Source organism: Lepus europaeus, chromosome 15 (assembly GCF_033115175.1).
Source record: "Lepus europaeus isolate LE1 chromosome 15, mLepTim1.pri, whole genome shotgun sequence".
Classification (NCBI taxonomy): Eukaryota; Metazoa; Chordata; class Mammalia; order Lagomorpha; family Leporidae; genus Lepus; species Lepus europaeus.
In genome coordinates this window covers 7,451,225-7,476,028 of record NC_084841.1, presented here as the reverse complement: position 1 = coordinate 7,476,028, position 24,804 = coordinate 7,451,225, and the positions used below count along the sequence as shown (strand labels likewise).

Sequence of the window (24,804 nt, the reverse complement as noted above, 5' to 3'; positions counted from 1 at the left end):
ACTCCAGAGGCCGCCCTGCTGACCCCTCTCCTGACTCCTGAGCTCCTCTCCTGACCTGCTTTCGCCTCCTCCTGCCCATTCCAAAGGCAACAGGAGAGAACAGAGCGGCTGCCAACGCTCTCCTTGCCTCCCAACATTCCTCTGCCAGCAAGGCTGCTGCCCAAAAGGAGACTGGCTGTCACTCCAGTGAGACCCCATGTGTGCACAGTCTCCAACTCTCAAATGGGTTGTGAGGAGGTAGAGGGATGGGTGGGGCCAGAAATGCATACTTCCCAGCAGTAGGCAGCAGAGATCCAAGGTCTCGGTAGGGGCGGAGGGCTCCGTACCACTCCCAGCGCAAACTTCCATGGTGGAAATGGATGGGAGTTCCAACATCCAGTCAGCCCATGCCGATGACCTGACACTGGTTGCTCCAACCAGTAACCCTTTGCGGGAGCTGAAGATGGGCACCCTGGAAAGACCACCATAACAGCAACAAGAGCCTCTCACCACCTGATGTGGAAAAGTCACAGTCTCAATGCAGGCTGCAGTGTGTAGGGGCCTGAGGGCTTCAGGAAAACCCCAGGGCATGGCTCCCCCAGCACCCTGAGACCTTGCACAATAGGGCAGGGGCTCTCGCTGCTCTCAAGGGCAGCCAGCATGGAGAACCACAGATTCCAGACCACTGGCGCTGCCCTGCTGGGTCCTCAGCCCACAGAAGTGAGTGTGGGGCTCAGGGCCAGCCTGGGGATTGTGTACACAGGCAGGAAGATGCCACGATTCTGGGGGACACAGAAAGCCCCCCTCCAAAAACGGCCAGGGACAGTCACAGCCCTCACGCCCTCCAAGGGCGACCCAACTACTGTCAGGGGTTCTAAAAGCAGATGCATCCAGACCTCTGCAGAGTTGAGAAGGCGCTTCCTGGAAACCGATTTTAAACCCTGTCTCTTCGTCACACCCATCTGGGTACAGGCTGACACCCAGCTGAATGGAGTGTGGGGAGAGGCTGGTGTGAAACCCCTGACTGCTCAGTGCCTGATAACTGCTCAAGGGGGGAAACCAGGAGAAGCCAGCACCCCCACCCCCCGCCCGTGTGAGACAGACGGGCACATATTACAACATGGCTAGGGTTACAGTGGCGCACTTCCAGATCAGTCCGCGATATTCTAAACCTATGGCTTCCAAGTCCTTAAACTAAATAGTTAAATAAAGTGCCTATGTGGCAGATCATGTCAAATCCAGATGGCCAGAGTATCATTAGCAGCTCTCAACCCTTTGGAGACAGAAGTGTAGACAGAAAACTCCCACTGAGAGCTGGGGGCCCGGGAAAATCACAGCCAAACCCACACCTGGGGAATTCTATAAAGCTGTCTTGTAGATGAACGGGAAACTGGGGCAACCACCAAAGGAAAACTCGAAGCAGTCCCCACAGGAGGCAGTCTCTGGACTTGCATCTCGAGAAAAGGGGCACCCAGTCGCTTGGGGAGACTCGGCCTGCAACACATCTGCCTCCCTCCCAATCCTAACCACCCGCCCCTCTTCAGCAGTGTGTGCTGTGGGGGATCCTAGCTGTCTCTGCATCTGTATCACATAACTAAATTTCGCCTTTCTGGTCATCGCTTATCAGATAGGCCCTCAATTGATTAGGTGGTTTTTTTCTCTTGCGTCTGTGGTTTTAAATGTTAAAGAGCTTGTATGCAGTTTATCTAAAATCCCTTGCTTAAAGTGCATATAGTTCTAGCAATAAATACCTGTGGATCTACACACAGTTTCATAATTTGGCAACTTTCTTCATTATTATTACTCTATGGGTAAGAGAGTTTAAAAATTAGATACAATGAAATCTGATCCCTCGGTCTCACTCTATCATTTTGCTATAAAAGTCAACAACTCCCTCAGAGAGAAACAAATGTTCACATAAAGAAATCAGAATACCCCAGTGCCCTCCTGCACCAACAAGAAACCAACAGCAAAAGGGGACGGGGATCCCACAGATCCACGTGAACTCACACTGTCACAGGCCTCACTCTGGTAACAGTTATCTTAAAACCTTCAGACAAACAAACGTAGTAACACTGCCTGCAGTACAAAGAGCCCCATTGTCTGTATAATGCTCTGAATTTGATTCTGATTAAAAAATACAAAACTTCTGCCAAAAAAAAGAATGCCCTTTGATAAACTGCTCTTGAAAATCGTTCCTTGGGGTGCTCCAACGGGAGACCTCCAGGCAGATGGCCCACGAGGTGTCTGGATTGCTAGCGGAACCAGCCCTGAGCAAATGTGATTCCCTCCTGGGAGCAGCCTGAGCACACAGCATAGAAACACGGACAGCTCCATGGGTCCCGGGAGGGGCGCGGCTCCCGCGCACGCGCCCTGGCAGGCACAGGTGCACCCCTCCGCAAGCCGCCCGCACGCAGCCGGTGCCCTCACGTCCTTTTCCTCCAGCGCGGCGCCCGCCTCTCCTTCTGTGCCTCTGCCTGGCGCTGCTTCTCCGCCTCCTCCGCCCTCTTCCTCTCCTCCTTGGCCTCCTTGTACCGCCACTTGGGGATCTGCAGGTGGGCGCTGTCCTTGGTGCTGCCCTTGCCCGCTGCCCGCTCGGGCTGGAAGGTGGGCGCGGGCGCCTTGCTGATGCGCACCCGGGGCACCACGACGCCGGGCCGCACGCTGCTACGCCGCAGGAGCTGCAGCAGGCTGGCCTTGCGGGGGACGGCGTGGCTGGCTCGCCGCAGGCTGGCCCCTTCCTGCGAGTCGCCCGTGGCCTGTGAGGTCTGGAGCGGCGGCTGTGGGCTCCTCTCGGGGCCATCGGTGGCCTGGGCCCCCTGTGCCGCCAGGATTTCCTGCACGGCCAGCCGCCGTTTCCCCACGCACGGGGGGTCCTCGGGGCACACGGTCTGGCAGACGATGGCCACAGCGGGGCTGTAGAGGCTCGTGGTCATCCTCACCATGTGGTCGAGGACCCCTCCGTCCTCCAGGCCCGGGGCAGAGCGGGAAGTCAGCGAGAACCGCAGGCACTCGGCGAGCCTCTGCAAGCAGCTTTTGGAGCCCGCCGGCTTCGGGGCTCCCAGGGGTGGCAGCGGCAGCTCGGGCTTGTAGGATTCCCCAAACTGCTCCGGGCAGGGGCGCTCCAGCAGCCTACGCATGAGACGCACGGCCTCGGCCCGGCCTGTGTAAGCGGCCCACTCCTGGGGCGACATCCCGCGGCGGGGGTCCTTCGCGTGCACATCCGCTCCTGAAACACGGAAAACAGAAACGGGAGTGGGTTTGGGCGACAGAAGCGCTTCCCTCGCACCAGCAGAGGTGAGCCAAGCCCAGGGCCTCAGAGCAGGCTCTGCCCTGCCACTGTATGGAAAGAGCCCTCCCCCCGCCACCTCTACTGTGATCACACAACCGCCTCCCAAGCGCTGCCCTCCATGGCGTCTTTCCTAAGTAAAACCACCTGAATTCAGATCCTGTGACTCCACGAAGAAGGGGCAACAAAGCCATCTCCCCACATTTGCAGGCTATGACCAAAGTGTTGTGAAAATCCCACCCGGCGAAGTTGCCTGCCTGCACCCAGTGTCCACCCGATGTCCTCTCACTTGGAGGGCTGCCAGGGGTCCTGCCTGGAGGAAGCAGCCCACCCTTCGCCTGTCACACCCGCTGGCTGGTTGGAGGGGGTGGGGCTTCCCCGGGACAGAGGTCACGCTCTACTCGCTTTGGTTTCTTCCCATTCACCCAGGGCTCCTCACCCAACGAACCCCAGTCACTGCCTGGGCTGGCAAAGCCGGCACCGGAGAGCAGGGAGCAGGTCTCAGGCTTGGGCCTCCTGACCCCAGCCCAGTGCCCATCCTGCCCCCAGCAGGGCAGGGGGATGACGCGTTTCCTGCAGGCTAGAGCACCCCCAGGACTTACTGGGCAGGGGTCTTGCATCTTACAGTTAGTTGTCTGTAAGTCGAGGAGAGGACCCTCCCCAGTGTGGTGAGCTCAGCCAATCAGCTAGACGTCTCGCCTGGGCTCAGCAGCTTCAGCTCCTGCCTGCGAGCCTGCCCTACAGACCCAGAACCCACCAACCACCACGACCGCATGAACCACAACTCTTAACAATAAATCTCGTAATGTACACATCCTACTGGCTCTATTTCTCTGCAGAACTTTGACTGACACACCCCAGTCTCCCTCACACTAGTCATTTCCTTAAATCCTCCCATAGCACCCACTGTCCCACTTACCCACTGCAAAATTAAGCTTCAGCTCAAAATGGTGAAATCACACACATTTCAGCTTGATACCATAGAAGCTAATATGCAACTGCTGTTCAGTTCCTCTTAGTCCAATCTCAGCCCCACACACAGTCAACAAGCATACGGGATGCAAGTCTCATTGGCCACATGTCCACCAGCAAAGCGGTGTGAAGAACCAGTGCAATTTTCTAGTCTGCAAGCTCCCCTGGAAACCAGGACCGGCCGAGGCATCTTCATTTATATCTCACATAGACCCAGGTGTCTGGCACACAGTGGCTCATCAACAGTGCTGACAGGGCCGACGCCATGGCGCAGCAGGTTAACGCGCTGGCCTGAAGCACCGGCATCCCATATGGGCACCGGTTCAAGTCCCAGCTGCTCCACTTCACATCCCATTCTCTGCTCTGGCCTGGGAAAGCAGTGGAAGATGGCCCAAGTCCTTGGGCCCCTGCACCCATGTGGGAGACCTGGAAGACGCTACCGGCTCCTGACTTTGGATCAGCGCAGCTCCGGCCGTTGCGGCCAATTGGGGAGTGAACCATCGGATAGAAGACCTCTCTCTCTCTGCCTCTCCTCTCTCTCTATAACTCTGACTTTCAAGTAAAATAAATAAATCTTAAAAAAAAAAAAAAAAAAACAGCCACACTGGAAGAGGGGTGATTATTTGGAAGTGGAAATCAGGATGGAACTCATTAGCTAGAGCACAATTTATAAAGTGACTAAAACGAAAAGGGGGCAGTAAAAATGTCACTGCAAAAATAGATGACACATTAAACCTTAATTAATTGCATGTCACTCTGGAAAGGAACAAACTACAAAATTAAAATCTTAATGAACACTGCTTGAAAGACACATTTTTCAAATGCTAATGGCAAACTAAAGGAACAGCTGTCCAGAGTTCCTGTTCCCCAGTCTTTTCAAGATGAGCTCAGAAAACACAAACACTCTAAAGAACAAAAGCGATGAGACTGCGGTATGGCCCTAACATCTCAGGCCTGCCGTAAATTAGGGACTTGCTGCCCAAAGCAGCTACTGGTAACAGCAATATCACAAAGTAACTCAATCATGAAAGACAAGCAATGGTGACTAACATCTTAAAGGAAAAACCTTTCAGGAATACAGAGACTCCTTAAATGCCACGGTGCCCATCTCCTCTGCAGGAGGCCACTTGCATCCTCACTCGTTTCACCCAGGGCCCAACTGTGTCAACAAGGGGAGGGCTCCTGCCTGTGGTGCACCTGCTGCCATGTTGAATGCTCTGAGCTCTGTTATTCAAGGCAGCACAGGCTCAGCCCTAGGCTGCATCACAACTGCTCTAACCCAGCACTTGTCAACATCAGCACTCTTGACACTCAGGGCCGGAAAACCAGTGACCGGGGAGCTGCTCTGGGTCCTGCAGGCGTTAACAGCACGCTGAGTCTCTGCTCACCAGGTGCCAGTATCACCCCATCAGTTCACGACAACTAAAAATGTCCCCAGCCATCGTCCAATGTCACCCTCACGGAGAAGCACGGATGTAACCTCAGGACTGCGGTCCTAGCCCCGCTGCCCCATGACCCTGTGCCGGCCCTAAAGTGCTGTTGCCCTAAGCCCAAAGGGGCCGAAGCACCAGGGGAATGTGAGACACAGATGGGAGGCCCGAGGGTCTCGTGGCTGCGCTGGAGCCGGGAGGTAATGAGGCAACAAGCTCTGGAGGAAAAAACTGGGGTCCGAGATGCGTTCACAGAGCCCAGGGCCAGCCCTGCACAGTGACCCCCAAGCTCTGGACTGCCGGGGAGGTGAGGAAAGCAACAGCTTGGGGGGTGGGGATGTCTGTTCCAGCAGCACGTGCTCCAAACAGCTGCTAAGAGGAATAACATCTGCCTTCCACCCCTCATTCTCAGCTTCCCCCCCCCTCCCCGAGAGTCAGGCCAGATGTATGGGAGGGGGCGGAGGCGTGGGGGAGCCCAAATGCATCACTCCCTCCCCTCTCCCCCCTCCAGTCCCCATGATACCCACCCTGCAAAGCCCAGCTCAGGCCTCCCTCCTGCTGCTCCAGGGGACCGCTGTGGACCCACCAGCCCTCACCAGCCTCCTCCCGGGACAGACCAGGATGGGCGCCCAGTTCCAGTCCAGTCTCCTGCACAGCAGGGCAGCTGGGACTGGAAGACGGACGCTCCCACCCCCACCAGCTTCCTTGCCGCTCAGCAGAGCATTTGTGAGTCATCCCGTCACCTCTCGGAGGGTCTGGGGGCTGAGTTCCACTTGCCCCTAAGAGTGCGTACCCAACTCACAAGCCCCACTGATTGGCGTCCATCCCCTCCCAGCCTCACTTCCTCCAGCCTCCCTAGGCCCCCTGAGGTCACACTGCAGAAAAGCTGCTCGGCCCGTGGTCTGCCTCAGGCATGACGGGGCAGACCCGGTTTTCAGTCCTTTCTCTAAGAACCTGTAATAGCTCCGCTGTGACAAACTCAGCTCCCAGGAAGCTCCTGTTGTCCTTACAAACAGGAAGCAACTGTTCCGGTGACATCAATCACCTGGCTTCCAGCAGAAGTGTGACCAGCAGGGGGAGGAGCATCTCTGTGGTCCCTTCCTTGACTCGCTTCCTATCTGCTTTGCTCCTTGCGAGCTCAGGAAGTTCCAGGCTTCTGTAGGTTGCTTCTGCCTCCCACGGGCAGCGATGTCGCCACCCCTCGGGTATAAAAGCGAATGCTCTAGACAGGTGTGGGACCCGCCACCCTCTGCCAGTTCTGCCTCTCTCTCCAGCCAAAAATCACATCCTCGGGTGGCTTCTCAGAGCCAGTTATTTAAACAGACCTGTCACTCTGGGGCGTTAATATTCCAGGGAGTTAACGAGGCTCCACACCCTGCTTGAGGTTCTCACGAGCAGAGCTGGAATTATTCCTTAGGAAGCCAAAACCAAAGATCCAGAGGGAAAAAGAGAGCGAGCGAGAGGAAGAGAGAGAGAGAGAGAGAGAGAGAGAGAGGGAGGGAGGGAGGGAGGGAGGGAGGGAGGGAGGGGGAGGGAGGGAGGGAGAGGAACAAATAGCTTTTCAGAACCCAGCCATAATTTGTATTAAAACCCAAAGTTTTGGCCAGCGCCGTGGCTTAACAGGCTAATCCTCCACTTTGTGGCGCCGGTACACCGGGTTCTAGTCCCAGTTGGGGCGCTGAATTCTGTCCAGTTGCCCCTCTTCCAGGCCAGCTCTCTGCTATGGCCCGGGAAGGCAGTGGAGGATGGCCCAAGTGCTTGGGCCCTGCACCCCATGGGAGACCAGGAGAAGCACCTGGCTCCTGGCTTCAGATCAGCGAGATGCGCCGGCCGCAGTGGCCATTGGAGGGTGAACCAACGGCAAAAGGAAGACCTTTCTCTCTCTCTCTCACTATCCACTCTGCCTGTCAAAAATAAATAAATAAATAAAAATAAAAAAATTTTAAAAACCCAAAGTTTTAAACATCCTAATATTATTTTTGTTCAACCTGACAAGGCAAATAAGAACTAGCATGAGCTCCTATGCTATGAACTATCAGAAAATCTAAAGAATTCAATAATTTGTCACTTCTAAGTGGCAACGGTTCCTTTTGAGCATCATGAAATCATAGCTTAGAAACTGAACTTGGGGGGGGGGGGGGGAGTCCAGCGCTGCCGCCTGCAGCACCAGCATCCCATAAGGGCACCAGTTCAAACTCCGGCTATTCCACTTCTGCTCCAGCTCCCTGCTAATGCGCCTGGGAAAGCTGGAAAGGACGGCCCAAGTGCTTGGGCCCCTGTACTCACATGGGAGACCCAGGAGCTCCTGGCTTCAGATCAGCCTGGCTGCAGCCTTTGCAGCCATTTGGAGGGTGAACCAGTGAATGGAAGAGCTCTCTCCCTCTCCCCCCCGCCCCCGCCCATATCTGTAACTCTGCCTTGCAAATAAATAAATCCTTAAAAAAAAAAGAAATTGAAATTGGATGAGAAAAACACTCATTTTCAGAAGAATACTGCACTTGACAAAATCAGCATGAGATACACATTTTTACCAGGAATCTGTCGTAGTGCTTTCCTTTTGCTTTTAAAGTGACCACGGGTGGCTGGCACTGAGGCATATGCAAAAGCTGCCGCTGGGGACACTGCTGTCCCATTCGGGCACCTGTTCGAGCCCCAGCTGCACCACTTCCAATCCAGCTCCCTGCTAATGGCCTGGGAGAGCAGCAGGAGATGGCCCAAGTGTTTAGGCCTCTGCCACCCACGTGGGAGACCCGGAAGAAGCTCCTGGCTCCTGGCTTTGTATTGGTTCAGTTCTGGCCATTACTGCCATTTGGGGAGTGAACCAGTGGATGGAAAATCTCTCTGTCTCTCCCTCTCTGTAACTCTTTCAAAAGAAACAAATGTATCTTTTTAAAAATAATAATAAAATAAACAAAGTGATCCCAGGATCCCTGCAAAGAGCTTCGAGTCAGCTTCCTCGTGGAAACGCAAGCGCACCCTGTGCGGAAGCAGCAACCTCAGAGGAATTCTCAGGCTGCTGCTGTCTTGCAACGCTTTCATTCTGTCAACACTGACATGAACCGAAAAGGAAACGAGAAGAAATAAAAACATCTGTGCGAATTCTGTAGGCAGCTCAGCAAGGATCCTTACCACTGTTCACCAACCCCGTACGCCACCCAACCACGGACGCGTCTTTCAGCCAAACTTACACACGAAGTGCAAGGGAAAATGAACCCACTTTTCCAGGAAGAACTGCAGTGGTAGTAGATGAAAAGCTTCCTCCAGGAGGTGTCACATTTTAATTTCAGGCAGGAATACAGAGTAAGCTGCAAAGGAGAAACTTCCACCACGCCAAAGATTCTCTTCTCCCTTTTGCATCCTTTCCCACTAAAGTTATTTTCAGCAGTGGTTCTAAACTAGAGTTAATCCCGCCCCCGGGACAGCTGCAAAGCCTGGAGACCCTCTGGGCTGCCCCAGCCTGGGGGTGCTACAGTCAGCTAGCAGAGGAGGCCGGAGATGCTGCTCAAAACCCGACAAGGAAGAATCCGTCAGTAGTGACAGGATGGAGAATCTCTGCGAGTACAGTCTCCGACCCTCCATGGGAGAGCGGAAGCATCTCACTACAAGGATACTTTCAAAGGGACAGTGAGCCACATTTTCTCATTCATGCAGCAAACAACTACTAAATACATAAATGTACCAGCAGCGATCGTCACACTGATGATCGTAAGCGAGTGGAACCTCCAGGCAGCGTCCAAGGGCCGTCCCGTGTGGACCCACTCGCTCCCCATCATGACTTCCTGAAGTGGGTGTTGTCAAAAGCCGCATTTTACAGAAGGGGAAACTGAGGCCCAGGGAGACGAGCAGTCAGCTCCAGCTTTACAGAGGGGCTGGACTTGAAGCCCGGGTCCTGGCTTTGTGGATTGGGTCGATCTCTGCTCCGTGTCCCAACACACAGTGCGCGAGACACGACACACAAGGACCTACACCAATAAGGACCATTCTGGACCAGGATGGGAAGCGGCTCACAGGCAAGGAAGGGGGCAGGGAACCTAACGCTAAACACGTCTCCAAATACCAGGTCGGGGGTGGGGTAGGGGAACCTGTTAACACAAAGGCACTGCCCTCAGGCAGGTGTTTCCATAACCCTGCACCTGCCCTCACAAGTGCCTGAAGCTTCTAGCAGACCCAGGAAGGAAAGTACAACAGCGAGACAGCAGTGATGGGAAGGAAATGGACTTGAACAAGAGTTTGCACTGCACACTAATGCTCTGGGGAAGAAGCACTGATGTGACGGACACCATAAATGTCCTGCACTCAGCGGCACATGCAGCCAGCCCAAAGTGGATACGGCTTCTGCCCAACACAAACACACCGCATAATCGCCATTCAGTTAGGAGGCGCCATTTCCCCCGGGCAGGACAGGCAGAGCCGGAACGCCACTGACACTAGGATCTGGTTTTTCTCTAATGAAATTATCATGCAATCAAAAGCACAGGCAATGAGATTAGTTTTAATTAGGACCTCTTATTGCCAAGATTTCGATCTTCAAAGTCTCTCTCCTCGATCACTGAGTTTGCTTTTCTTAATGCATTCCCTAAGACGGGTTAAAGCAGGGTGAGTAAAAGCCAAAAGCAAGCTGTGAATCCTACAGCCCCAGCCTAGTCACAAGAAAATAACATGGGACCCCGGCGGGCAGACACTGTGCACAGCCCGGTATCAACACTGTTAAGCCACCAACAACAGGGTAAGCCTGAGGAGGTGACACTCCCAGACCAGACGGGACTGGGGACATGGGATACTAGATTCAGGGGCTGACTGGGGTCCTGGAATTAAAAGTGGACTTTAGGGTCCGCTGCTCTGGTACAGTTATGTTGGGCCCCCACCTGCAATGCCAGGATCCCATATGTGGGCTGGTGTGGGTCCCTGTTGCTCCACTTCCGACCCAGCTCCCTGCTGATGCACCTGGGAAAACAGTGGAGAACGGCCCAAGCATTTGGGCTCCTGCCACCTGTGTGGGAGACCGAGATGGAGTTCCTGGCTCCTGGCTTTGGCCTGGCTCAGACCCGGCCACTGTGGCCAATGGAAGAAGATCTACCTCTCTCTCCCCCACCTCCCTTTCAAACAAATAAATCTTTAAGATAATTAATAACAACAACAGTAGTAATGGCCGGAAGAACTCTGATGCCAACCGCAGGAGGGTGCTACGGTCAGAAGGTTGGTGCCCACCCAAGTTCCCATGTTCCAACTTGAGACCCTCGGTGATGGTGGTGGGAGGTGACCATGTCCTGAGGGTGCAGCGCCCTTAGGAAAGACGCTTGTGGGGGGCTCTTTGCCCCCTCCACCACGTGGAGATACCTCCAGAAGAAACGGGCCTGCGCCAGACCCAGGCCCTGGTCTTGGACTCTCCTGCTCCCAGGACCGCGACCTACAAAGTATCCAGTCCAAGCTATTCTGTTACAGCAGCAGCCACAGACAGAAGGGCGGGGCCACCTCCGGGGGAACTCCTAACCCAATGCAAAAACAAAGACAAAATGAACTACCCAGCAGTGGCACCCCTCACCGACCAGCCCTCAGCTGCTCCCTGCACACCCGCTCTCATTCAGTTCTCAACACGGCCTGACGCAGCTTGCTAAATGCGACCTTTGGCTCCAATCTGTGGTCGGGCGGGATCCAGCTGAGCAGCTGGCACATCTGTGCGATCCTGGCCCGGGTTACAAAGAGCTGTGACAGCGTATCCCCAGGCGGGTGGGACCGGGAAGGGCCTTCTCCAAGATGGCAAGGAGGAAGTGGCCCAGGACGGCTGCCCTGTGGACCCAAAGCTTCCGCCCGAGTTCTTCCCACGCCAAGACGCGTCACAGCAAGAGGAAGAAACTGCAGCTCCCCACACAACACCAACCCCGGCTGCAGCCCCCCACACAACACCAACCCCGGCCGCAGCCCCCCACACAACACCAACCCCGGCCGCAGCCCCCACACAACGCCAACCCCGGCCGCAGCCCCCACACAACGCCAACCCCGGCCGCAGCCCCCACACAACGCCAACCCCGGCTGCAGCCCCCACACAACGCCAACCCCGGCCGCAGCCCCCACACAACGCCAACCCCGGCTGCAGCCCCCACACAACGCCAACCCCGGCTGCAGCCCCCACACAACGCCAACCCCGGCTGCAGCCCCCCACACAACGCCAACCCCGGCTGCAGCCCCCACACAACGCCAACCCCGGCACGCGGGGAGCGACGGTGGCCTGGCCTCCTCCACCGTCCTGTGCCCACCTTCGGCTGGGCATTCCTGGCATCCACAGCCAAAACCAGAACACACATTTCTGAAGAACACACTTGGGGAGCAGGCTGGGTAAGGGGCGAGGGCAGCTCTCACCCCTCCCCAGAGCGCCACAGAGAGCGCCCCCTGCAGGCCGGGAGGCGACTGCTCAGATGACCGCCAAGTCCTCAACAAAGGCAGGGCCCTTTGTCTGACTCCCAGACTGTGTGGCTCCCAGGGCGAAGGGGCAGCCCGGCGCCCGGGGGCTGGACGCTGCGGGGCAGGCGGGACGTACCTGCGAGCATCAGGGCGCGGATGCAGTCTGTGCGGCCCTGCATGGCAGCTTTCATCAGGGCCGTGAAGCCGAACACGTTCCTCCTCTCCAGGTCGAGGCCCGGGAAGTAGTTCAGCAGGTAGCTGGTGATGGTGGCGTGCCCTGTAAAGAGAGGTGCACACGTGTAGAGGCGCTTGAGCCCACAAGGCTCTTGGGAAGAGAGAGAGAGAGAGAGAGGGTGATGCTCCATCCCCGCCCTGGGCTGGCATGTAGATGCACGCAGGCATGTGCACTGTATGTACAGTGTGCATGTGCACATACGTGTGTCGAATCTCAAGAGACAATTCTCCCAGAGCCCAGGAAGCAGAGAAGGCACAGGACACAGCCTGGCCCCACGCCCACACCCGTCAGCAGCCCCTGGCCACAGGGAGAGGTGCTGTCCCATCATGCTGCTGAGCAGGGGGCTGGAGCCAGCGATGTGGGCATGTAGGGGGCAGGCTGGTGTAGACACGGCCAGCAGGGCAGGCGCTGGCAGCTCCCAGCAGGAGCCTTGGTGCAAACAGACGCAAGTCGCAAAGGAGCTTCTCGACCATCCCTGAGTGCTCGGCAGCTGGGCGAGGAACCCGGTCAGCCCAGCAACAGGGTGCACCCTGTTCACACCCGCGACCCCTCTGCAGCAGGCACCCGCATCTCACACACAACCTGTTACAACCAGCGGCCCCTGCCATAGAGCTAAGCAGGCGGGAACACTGGGGAACCCAGATTTCTCCCTCGCACCTCCCAGCAAGGATCTGTTCCTGCTCGTTCCCAGAGGGCATCTCCAGATGCTCTCATCGAGGGGCACACAGGAGAGCCCGGTCTAACACTCAGCATCCCAGGATTCTCCCACCCAGAACCCAAACGGGGGCCGGCGCTGTGGCGTAGTGGGTAAAGCCACCGCCTGCAGTGCCGGCATCCCAAATGGGCACCGGTTCTAGTCCCAGCTGCTCCACTTCCGGTGCAGCTCTCTGCTAATGGCCTGGGAAAGCAGTGGAAGATGGCCTGAGTCCTTGGGGCCTGCACCCACTTAGGAGACCCGCAGGAGGCTCCTGGCTTCGGATTAGCACAGCTCTGACCGTAGCAGCCACCTGGGGAGTGAACCAGAGAAGGGAAGACTCTCTCTCTCTGTGCACCTGATTTTCAAATAAATAAATCAATCTTAAAAAAAAAAAAATCCAAACACTGCGGTTTAAAAAGAACAAACAGAGCAGGGGAGTAGCCTCATGCAGAACTCCCTGCGCCCCAAGAAGCGGCTCTGGCGTCAGCCACCTGTGCCACCGACGCCGCCCTGTCCTGTGTGAGCACACCCACCCTCCGCACCTGACACTCTGAGGGCAGGGCCGTGAGTTTGTGGGGTTATCCTGTGCACTGCAGGATGCTGGCAGCATCGCTAGTCCCCAGCTCCAACCCTCTCCATGCTGGTTCTCCCGCAGCTCCCTGGCTCGTGCCGGCCTGCAGGTGCCCAGGCCCCCGGAGGTCCCCAGGTGCTCTCCGTTCTCTCTGCATCCCCACTTCCTCCCAGTGAATCACGCCGTGGAGAAGGCCGACCCATACCACCTCCAGCCGAGGCTTCCCAGGGGCTGCACTTGGTGAGACGAGGGGCAGGGAGAGGAGGTGAGGCCGCCAGTCCGACCCGCACACTTCCCCTGTGCACCCATACGAGTGGGAGCCTGCGGCAGCTTCCCAGAGCCCCGCCTCCTGCTGAGGCTGAGACCTCCTGGGGGAGGGGCCGGCGCCCTTGGCCTTCATGCCCCAGCCCTTTCAGTGTCCAGCAGACCCAGTGTTAAATCCTCCTTGTTCCCGAGCGACTCCCGTCTCCCCATCCACGCCCCGTGTCCCCCTTGGGGACAGACTGCTGCCTCCCTCGACAGTAAATCCGGGGATTAGTGTCTCTCCAGCTGCCACACTAGAAACAAACAAGCAACCCAGTGAGAATTCTTCCCAGAAGAGGGCTGCCTGCCACGTGACCCCATCTGCCCACTGTCTCCTCGACCCAGTGCTGACCCCAAGTAGGAGCCGGGCCCTTCCCCAGCCACAGAACCCCTGACAAACATGACAGTGACACAAACGGCTGCAACCTCCAGGCCCTGAGACTCACGGGGTCCCCACACCACGCGGGAGGGACTCCTGCTCTCTCCGCTCAGCCTGCCTCTGCACCAGTCACTGAGAGCCAGCCAGGCGGTGGCGAGATCTGCAATCCACAATCTGTTTAGAGCCACTTCCCTAGGAGCGCGAGACCACCTAAGCTTCAGCAGGATGCTCTCCCCATGGATGTATCTCACACCTCCTGGAACGGGGGCGCAGAGGGAAACCCGAGAACCCCCAGAGCAAACCGCCACTGTGCAATCTCTTCTGCCCGGTGTGCTGGCTTTTGGCTTTGCCAGGACAGCAGAAACCCACTCCCCACACGGACGACAATCTGGTGGGCCGATGCTCCTAAGAACATGTGACTGTCAACTTTCTTCTTTTTAAAAAAGATTGATGATCCTATTTATTTGAAAGGCAGAGTTACAGAGAGAGAGCAAGACAGAGAGCTGCTGGTTCGCTCTCCAAATGGCCAAGATGGGTACAGGGGCCAAGCACTTGGGCCATCTTCCATTGCTTTCCCAGGAACATTCCCGCAGAAAGTGGAATAGGAAGTGGAGCAGCTGGGACTCAAACAAGCACCTGTATGGGGTACTGGCATCGCAGGTGGTGGCTTTACCCACTATGCCACAGTGCCAGCCCCAACTTTGCTTCTTCAAAACCAGGACAACTAAGCAAAGGGAGACTTCCTCACCTTCTGTGTGTGTGACCTACACACACACACACACACACAGAGCCTTTCTTGGACAAGCGAATCTAAACACAGCCCATATCGGAATCTAGTTGGAATCTACTCAATTTAAGACATCAGGGAATAGGATGTGGCTCCTGAGAGTCTCAGAGAAGCCCTTAGAAAGGATGGGCTGACCACAAAGACCCCCCACACCCACTTCCTCACTGCACCTTACCCTTCCTAAGACAAGAGCACAAGGGACCCAGGGAGAACATGAACTTGGACAGACCTGCTTTAAGGGGGGCCAACGGAGACAAAGAGCTGCGCACTGGGGATCCGGCTCCGAGAACACTCCAGGCCACGTCCCGAGGCCACAGAGCCACCGCGCTTTCCACATCTGTGGACGGGGAGGTAACAGCACCTTGGCACGTGGAAGTCACAACACATGAGAAGCACCCCACCACAGAGATCGACTTCAGCTAAGCAGGCAGCTGGTCTCAAAGGGGCAGCACCCACCCCCCAGGACCAGTGGGCGGTGCACAGTGACTTCCCCAGGGCGTGAGAAACGGGGGTGACCTCGCAGAGGAGCAATGGAGTGCGGCCTCAGACAGGGTGTCAGAGCAGACATCGCCAGGCACAAGCCCTGTCGGCGGCAGGTGCCCAGGATGAGGGTGGCGGGGGCAGGGGAATAGCCCTCCCCCAAAACCCACGCTCCCGACCAATCATGAGGAAAGCGGCAGACGCGTCCAGGTCACGGCACGCGCCACAGAACCACCAAGGTCACCAACAGCAAGAGAAGTCTAAGAAACCAACACAGCCCAGAGGAGCCTAAGGGGACGTGAGGAAGTCAGCACTGAGCGTGATGTGGGACCCTGGAGCAGGAGGCGGACAGGACGGGGAGCTGGGTACAGAGTGGGGCTCTGGCCTCAGTTCCTTCATTGTATGACCCCAACCGCAGCACAGACCGGTGCTAGGTGCACCGGAATTCTCGCAATCCCCGATTCCGAAACGAAACACCTGATTTCAGAAAAGACCGAGCACAGGGCCACTGGGGAAGCACACAGGCAGGGACGGGATTCGCAGCCAACTCCCTGGTGTGGACCCTCTCCATGCCACACCCAGAGGCACCCGGAGGTAGCGGCAACCTCCCTGGGCACACAACCGACAGAAGACGGAGACCAGACCCTGGGAGGGCAGAGCAGCGACAGAAGTGGCTGACCCAGGGGTTCCCAAAGAAGTGAGGGGACAGGGGCTGCAGATTAAGCCGCCACCTGCAGTGCCAGCATCCAACACAGTTGCCAGTTCAAGTCCCAGCTGCTCCACTTCCAATCAGCTCCCTGCTAATGTGTCTGCGAAAGCGGCAGCAGATGGCCTAAGTCCTCGGGCCCCTGCACCCACATGGGAGACCCAGAGGAAGCTCCTGGCTCCTGGCTCTGGCCCCGCCCAGCAGTCTCTCCTCCTGCTCCCCTAGTGAAAGCACAAGACCCTCTCCTCTTGTTTACAGCTCACTCCCCTCACTAATGGCCATGTGACTCAGTGGCTCCTCTGACAAGAAGCAAGTTTGTAGGTGTGACAGGAGCAGAAGCCTGAGAGCTCTGATCCAGTTAGCCCCCTCCCCACCCCCCACTTCACACCTGTGCCCTACACATTCGCTGTTCCAGCGAAATGATGGAGCCCAGTTTCCCCGGGCTCAAGGGCCCAGGACCAGGGTCCCCAGCTCAGCTACAGACTCAAGCAGGGGTCACCTAGATCCACTGGTCCCAGCCTATCCACAGGGACATGAGATCAGCAACAGCTAGCTGCCACGCATGCTCCAAAACACATCTGAGCGACAGTAATCCCTGTAGATCGGTCGTCACAGGCCAGCTACCTGCCGTCAATCACTCTAGCTTCCTCCCCCGCCCCCAGTGCCCCTTCATGCAGCAGAGAGCATCCCACCCTGCCAGCCCCGCCCACCCCTGCTTCCTGTCCCTCCCTCCTCACCTCCCTCCAAGCTGAGCCAAGCATGGTTGCACCCCTGCCCCACCCCCGTCCGCTCCCCACAGGGCCGGCACGACCCCTTCAATCCCCATGGTTTCTGCTCTCCAATGAGGTCTCAACTCCCACCGATCCTCTGCGACCTCACCACCAACGCCATCTCCTTGATCCCGTGACCCCACAAACACACCGTGCCTTCTCCAGTCCGGCCCCCCTCCCCGCACACACCAGGCCCCCCACCTGGAAGGCTCGTCTCCCCTCTTTCCCAGCCAACCCTTCAATGCAAGCGTTTCCCTGGTCCTCACACCTGGATTAGACCCCTGGCCTGCCTGCGCTGTCCCCTCGCAGCTCTCACCAGTGTGGGATAAATAGGCAGGCATTTAGTTAGGTCTGCCGAGCTCAGAGTCACAAGCTGCTGCCACCCCCCCCCCACTTGTCAATCAAAAACATTCGCAAGGCAGATCAAAGGAGGCAGGAGTTGAGAGGCGGGAGAGCTCTCTCTTGCTCGCTCGCTCTTGCTCTCTTTTCTCTCTTTCTGCCTGGAAGTGGCATTCCTGTTTCCGGTCCGCCATGGAGCACGCTGGAAGGTACCGCGCCCGTCTGCTCAGTGCTCACTCTCCCCACCTCCTGGTTCTGAGACACGGAGGTACCGGTTCCGGGTTCTTTGGCCCAAGTCTTTGGCCCACTCGGGTGTGGGGACGGCTCACCCTCGCACGTGAACAGGTGCTTCATCCCCCCAACACTACATAAACTCTGTTCCCATCTGCACACAACGCCGGTCTCCACATACTTCTCTCTGGGAAAACAAGAGCCTGGACGGAAAAGTAACAGATCCATGGCCCACACCATCACCACCCGGTGCACAAGCCCAGAGCTCCAGGTGCCCAATAAATATTCATGAAGTGAAAAGGCTGGAAGATGCCTACTCCTCCCTTGGGAAAGGTTCATTTATGAAAAGTGGCCACAGCCCACCCCACCCAAGACGAAATGGACAGGACCATTATTAACGACCGACTCCTCAAACATGTGCTGGGGCATCAGTCGTGGGCTAAGCGCCTTGCCCAGATGAAGGGCACAGGAGCAAGGGAAGTGTGTATTCAGGGACAGGAAAACGGGCAACAAACACAAGCAAACAGAAAATGTTACAGAATTCTGCCAACGAAGGTGACTGGCTTCCCTCCAGGTCCTCAAAATGTAGTTCCCCGGAACGGCCAGCAGAGGGCGCTGTCGACTTTGGAAACGCCGGTGCTGCATGGGAGAGCCGCTTAGAAGCCAGGAGAAGCAGGCGAGCAGCAGGCGGAGTCCCTCTTCCGGGCTGTGGCCCCGGGGCAGGTGTCTGACTGCGGGGCAGGACGCTGTGGGCACCAGCGGCCAGGGGCTGGCGTTTGGATCTCAGAATGTCAATATCAATACGACTAAGTTCTAATTTCTTATTTGGAGCAGCAAGCACTAAAATGAAAACCACAACGAGGTCCTCTACAATCAAAAGCCTGGGGTAATAATAAAATAAGCTGCATAAAATGAAGGGGCGTTCACTCCTGGATTCTGGCCATGGCACTTTTCTTGGTCATGTGGCAAAGCCACGTTTTCCACTGTAAGCAGAACACAGGGAGGAGGGGAGGGCTGCTGGTGAAGCCAGAACGGCCATGGCTCCAAACCAGCAGTCGAGGACGGACTCCAGGAAAGCCTCCCTCATCGGGGATCAGTTTAATTTTACAGACAAGTGCAAGGGGCCGGCATCACGCTGCAGCAGGTTCAGCCACCACTCGCGACGCTGGCCTCCCTTATCAGAGCACAGGTTCAAGTCCCGGCTGCTCCGCTTCCGATCCAGCTCTCTTGCTTACGGCCTGGGAAACCAGCAGAAGATGGCCCAAGCCCTCGGGCCCCTGTCACCCACACTGAGAAAGCAAACGCAACTTCAGATTTCTCAGCCCAGCAGCCTGCCAGCCCATCTCGGCAGACGATGCCGGGGAAGGATGGGCTCATTACAAGGACTGAAGGGAGGCCAGGCCAGCCCAGCCCTGGCCATTGTGGCCATTTGGGGAGTGAACCAGTAGATGCAAGATCAATCTCTCTCTGTCTCTCTGCCTTCCAAATAAGTCAAATAAATAAATCCTTTTTTTAAATAAATGAAACACAAGCTCTGCAGTCCCTCTCCCCCACCCGGCGGCACACCTGCAACACTTTCACAGCTGGGTGCTCTCAAGCTTCGCACAAACCCACCTGGCCCAAAGTAAGGACAGCAAACGGAAACAGCAGGAAGGAGCAGACACCGGAAATCAGGAGGGTGGGGTCTGCACGGGACAGGCGTGGAGCCAGGCAGCACACATGCCTGTGGCTGTCCTCTCCCGCTTCCCGGATGCAGATGGCATCTGGGCACTCTCACACGTCACACTCAGACACCCCCCTCCTCACAGGGCTCCCGCCCACGTGACCTATCACTGACCCAAGTCCGAAAAACCTGGGGCCAGAGCAGAAGAAAAACCACCATCCATGATATTGCCCTGCTGTGGCTGCTCCAACCCTGGGCCGGTTCCTAGGACAGGAATCCGGGTCTGCAGCTTTCCCAGGCTGTGTGCCCCAGGCGATATGCAGATGCTGCCCCCTGGGCTAGGAACAGGTGGGCTGCGCATCTCAAAGCATCCAATCAACTAGTGGACCCCAGGAAGAGAGGAAGAAAGCAGAGCCTCCACAGACAGGCAGACACACCTCGTGTTCCCGCCCTTCCCCTTCCCGACGCCATCACTGTGATGTTCTCCACCATGGGCCCCACTGGCACGAGAGTGACGTCCGGTACAGAACAAATAATCGCCAAGCTCCACGGAGATGCCAGCGAACACGCACGAGCGCCACGGATAAATCCCATCTTCTGGGGACCACACGTCTAGTCTGCAATCGGTGCCACTGGAAGCCAATCCGGTCTCACCGTGAGGCTGGGGCTGGACCAGTCCATCCTTTGACTCAAAGCAACCGCAGTTTTGGATTCCTCGGCCCCCACCAGCCTGGGGCACCCTCTCGGCAGCCGATGCGGGGGAAGGAGGAACCGGCCACAAGGGCTGAAGCGAGGCGGTCTGCGCCAGCAGCAGGAGCACCAAGGCGGGGCTGTTTCTGAGAGCCCGGTTCCAAAGAGTGCTCCAACCCTATGTTTCTGGTCATCGGCAACTGACGCACATGCAGACCCACGGAGCAGATGCCAGGAGACAGGTCAGCCTCGTACGATACGCCTGGTAACCACGGCTCCACCACCACCATCCAACCTTCCCCAAGCACAAGTGTGGCCGCTGAAGAAGCACCCACCAAGACCTGGGTTCCGAGAAAACCCACAGCCTCCCTTCCTGATGTCTGCGGAGCTGCCAGTCCGGCTTCCTCTGCAGAAGGGGCTGGCTCAGGACGCCCCGCAGGGTCAAAGCCAAGAGCATCGCTGGGGCAGCCCTCACTGCCCTGGCACAAAGCTTTGGAGATCTATGCTGGGCCCCTTTCCTTCTCCTTCTGGGATCATTTTCGCTTCCGTTCAATGTTTCCAGCCTAAACCCTCCCTCATGGTGGCCACGTGATGCACCCGGCCAAGCATCTCTGTTACAAGGGAGCGGCACCCTAGCACCCTCACAGTCTCCGGCTGGCTTTGTTTATCCCACGTGGGTCCCCGGGGCCAGGTCAGGGATACTGAAATCCACCCCTTCTGGCTGGTTACTACAGGAAGCCACTGTGCAGACAGGGTGGGCGCCCCCTGCTGGTGTTGAATCTACACAGTTGCTCTCCTTGTAGACTGCGTCATGTTCTTCCGCTGCGTGCAAAGGCTGCTGGTGTGTCCTGGGACAGGCAGGGAAGCTGCAACTGGCTGTGTCTTAAGATTCTCCTGCCAGCGCCATGGCTCAACAGGCTAATCCTCTGCCTAGCGGCACTGGCACACCAGGTTCTAGTCCCGGTCGGGGCGCCGGATTCTGTCCCGGTTGCCCCTCTTCCAGGCCAGCTCTCTGCTATGGCCTGGGAGTGCAGTGGAGGATGGCCCAAGTACTTGGACCCTGCACCCCATGGGAGACCAGGAGAAGCACCTGGCTTCTGGCTTCGGATCAGTGTGGTGCGCCGACCACAGCGCGCCAGCCGCAGCGGCCATTGGAGGGTGAACCAACAGCAAACGAAGACCTTTCTCTCTCTCTCTCTCTCTCTCTCTCACTGTCCACTCTGCCTGTCAAAAATTAAATAAATAAACAAACAAACAAATAAAGATTCTCCTCTGAAAGGGGACCCTGCTCCATTCAAGCTCAGGAGCCACCCGGCACAGGCAGCCTGGGCCACGGCCACCTGCAGGGTGTGGCTGCCACCCTGCCCCAGGCGGCGCACACTGGGGGAAAATGCTCACAGGCGCCCAGTGCTTGTACTTGGAAATTTCAAAAGAAACCCAAGGAGGGAGCTGGCGTTGTGGCGCAGTGGGTTAAACCACTACTTGCAATGCAGGCATCCCATACTGGAGCACTGTCCTGGCTGTTCCAACTTCTGATCCAGCTCCCTGCTAATGCGCCTGGGAAAGCAACAGATGGCCCAAGTCCTTTGGGTGCAAATCAGAGACCCCAATGGGCTTTCTGGCTCCTGGCTTTGGCCTGGCCCAGCCTCAGGCGTTGTGGCCATTTGGGGCATGAACCAGCGGATGGAAGAGCTGTTTCTGCCTCTCCGTCATTCTGCCTTTCAAAGAAATAAATCTTAATAAACACACAAGAGGTTACTGGCGCCCATAGCAAGCTCCGCCACTCAGGAAGCTCCTGGCGCGCTCTCGCCTCACCGGATGGCTGCCATGTTGTTCCAAAGGAAAGAGCAGAGACAGCACCAGCACACACAGAACGCCGGCTCTGGGACTGAGCAGTCACTGCCCGGCGTATTTTTCCCCCTCGTGTTTTATTATGATTAGGGGAGGCGTGGAGGGCACCCTCGTGTTTTATTATGATTAGGGGAGGTGTGGAGGGCACCCTCGTGTTTTATTATGGTTAGGGGAGGTGTGGAGGGCACCCTCGTGTTTTATTATGATTAGGGGAGGCGTGGAGGGCATTGGAATCACTGGCTAAATGGGATTTAAGGATTACACGAGGATTTCTTTGCACACATCTCCCCATTGTGAAGGCCTAATACGCATTTGGCTGCATTTTTATGACGCATTAAACAGCCAAGGAGGTTAGACTGTTTAGAGGATACGAAAAAGCCGGAGCAAGGCATCGCATCCTAATTTACACTCACACAGGCTACATGGCACAGAAAGCCAGAACCCCGACTCCCAGACCACCAACCTCGCTGCCACATCAAAGAGCGAGCACGCAGCCGGTGCCCAAGCTCTGAGTCGGCTGGGGCTGAACGTGGACTGCAACCACTGAACCACGCCAACCACGGGCAAACCACTGCCCCCTCCAGAGGCCTGTTTGGCCACAGGCTTGTGATACCACGAAACTGCTGGAGGCTTCTAGAAGTGCTTTCTTGTTGTACAAAAGGGGACATGGCCAGGGATCCACTCCTCCTCCCTGGAGCCCTCCAGTGTTGCAACATGAGACCATGCTGCCTGGAGCTGCCAGGGTCTCCCGGGGACCACGAGAGCCCCAAGTAGAGCGGAGAAGCTGGGCCAGGTCCTGACATCACCCAGCCACTCCCCACCTGTCTCCTGCAGGTGTGCTGTGTGGCCAAGACTGGTGCAGCCAGAAGCATCAGAGCAGATACAAACCAGAGGCAGAAAAACACCGCTGAGGACAGGAGCTGCGACTCTGAGTTGGCTGCACTGGGATGCCAGCTCCCAGCCAGCCGGGGGGAGCAAGAACATTCGGGGGCCCTCAGCGGGAAGCTGATTTCTGGGCTCTTCACAGATGCCCCTTGGCAGCTACGTAAATGTGCAACGTGCATGGCCGTGGAGGGGCAAGTCCGCCTTAACCAACCTACCGGAGCGTTTCTTCTCCATGCCACTTCTGTCCTGGGAGGCTGCCCTCCACCCGCTGCACCTGCCCAGCTTCCTGTCCCCAGAATTTCCTGGTTTGGCTAAGCAGGTAATGGGAAGAGAGAAAAGAGAAGGATACTCAGCCCTGCTGACCGCCCACCCAGGCAGGGTCACTCTGCAGGGGCCCTCCCCTTAGTCCCTTACACCCTGGTCCCCTTGACTCTGTCCCTGCACGCACACACACACACACACACTGCCAGTCCCTTCACTGATGCCTCCGTTCAGCCCGAGTGCACCTGCTGCTCCACCTGCCTCCGCCCGGGACCCTGCCCCGGCGCTGTCTCAAAAAAGCACCCCCAGCACGAACGACTTCACTACAGCCTTGTACGTAGCCGGTTAAGTCCACAACTGCAGGCGGTTAAGTGAACTGTGGTCCATGCACTCGATACACGATCTTCTTTTAGACAAATACTGACTCAGCAGCTCCTTCATGTCCAAGGTCTCGCCAAGAGCCCACTGCAGTGATCGAGGGCGCAGTTAATCCCGCCCCCCACAGGGGAGGGGCAGGGTGGGGTCTACACTCAGGAAGGTGGGGCTGGGAGCTCCTAGAACTCTCCAGAAGGATCCCAACATGTGTCTTCCTGCCTGCCTTCCTAACCATACTTCCAACGTGATTTAAAAAAAAAAAAATATTTATTTGAAAAACAGAGTTACAGAGAGAGGTAGAGCCAGAGAGAGAGAGAGATGTCTACCATCCGCTGGTTCACTCCCCAAATGACCCCAAAGGCCTGAGCTGAGCTGATCCAAAGCCAGGAGCTTCTTCTGGGTCTCCCACGAGGGTGCAGGGGCCCAAAGACTTGGGCCATTTCCTACTGCTCTCCCAGGCCATAGCAGAGAGCTGGATTGGCAGTGGAGCAGCCGGGACTCGAACTGGTGCCCATATGAGATGCCGGGGCTTTAACCCGCTGCGCCACAATGCCGGCCCCTCCAACGTGATTTTTTACTGTAAGTAGCCACTACCAGCAGCCTTCAGAGTACAGATGCCATCAAATACGCAAACTGGCCGTGGGCCTGGGTGGCAGCGGGCATCGCCCGGCTGAGCCCGAACAGCCCTTCTCTGGCCGCAGCGCCTTTCTCCTCCGTCTCAGGCCAGGCACCCTCCTGTCCCTCTGACCGCCTCTCACTCAGAGTCGTGGCTCCGCAGGCTCGCGGGTCCCCAGCCACCCCTGGCAGGAGAACCTCTGTGGCCTCAGCCCTCGAGTCCCCCAGCCCGGCAGCCTCGGGATCCCCAGGGACCCCGGTCTGGGTTTCAGCCAACAGCAGAGCCAGCCCAGGCAGCAGCTCCAAAGTCGGCACACCCCTGGGAAAAGGGACAGCTCCTGTAGGTCCTGAAACACAGCAGAGCCACAGCACCGCAAGGCCAGCTTCTCATCTGCCTCGTTAATTAAGTAAAGCGGGCCGCACCTCCACCTTCCCACCACGTCCTGAACAGTACAGTGCTGAGACCAGGCGGAGCAAGGCAGCCTCCCCTGTGGGAGTGGGCAGGCCCAGCGGGTGTGCAGGGCAGAGGGTGGGCGGGGAGGGAGGTGCCACACAAGGAGTTGGACTGAATCAATGGGCAGGGCAGAGGATCATGGGAGCAGGTTTACAAAGGAAAAATAAATTCTAGTGCTGATTTTTTTTTTTTAAGATCAATAAGCAGGGCTGAGCCAGCCAAAAGTCAGCAGCCCAAAACTCCATCTAAGTGTCCCACGTGGGTGGCAGGAACCCAAGGACTCGAGCCCTCACCTGCTATTGTCCAGGGTGCACATCAGCAGGGAGCTGGACAGGAAGTAGAGCCAAGGCACTCCAACACAGGACACCAGAGTCCCAGCTGGCAAGTTAACTTCTGTGCCAAACACCTACCCCCACAGTAATGATTTTTTAAAACAATTTATT

General features: G+C 57.0%; 1 protein-coding gene across 1 annotated transcript in view; it reads right to left on the bottom strand.

Moving 5' to 3' along the window:
• Nucleotides 1–2,405: 2,405 nt before the first annotated feature.
• ANKRD33B (ankyrin repeat domain 33B) overlaps nucleotides 2,406–24,804 on the bottom strand; it is a 74,542-nt gene continuing 52,143 nt past the window's right edge. Inside the window, exons 3-4 of the mRNA XM_062212296.1 lie at nucleotides 12,206–12,346; nucleotides 2,406–3,208 (exon numbers count right to left, since the gene is read on the bottom strand). Of these exons, the coding sequence (XP_062068280.1) occupies nucleotides 2,406–3,208; nucleotides 12,206–12,346 (944 nt within the window). The remainder of the gene's footprint in view (nucleotides 3,209–12,205; nucleotides 12,347–24,804) is intronic.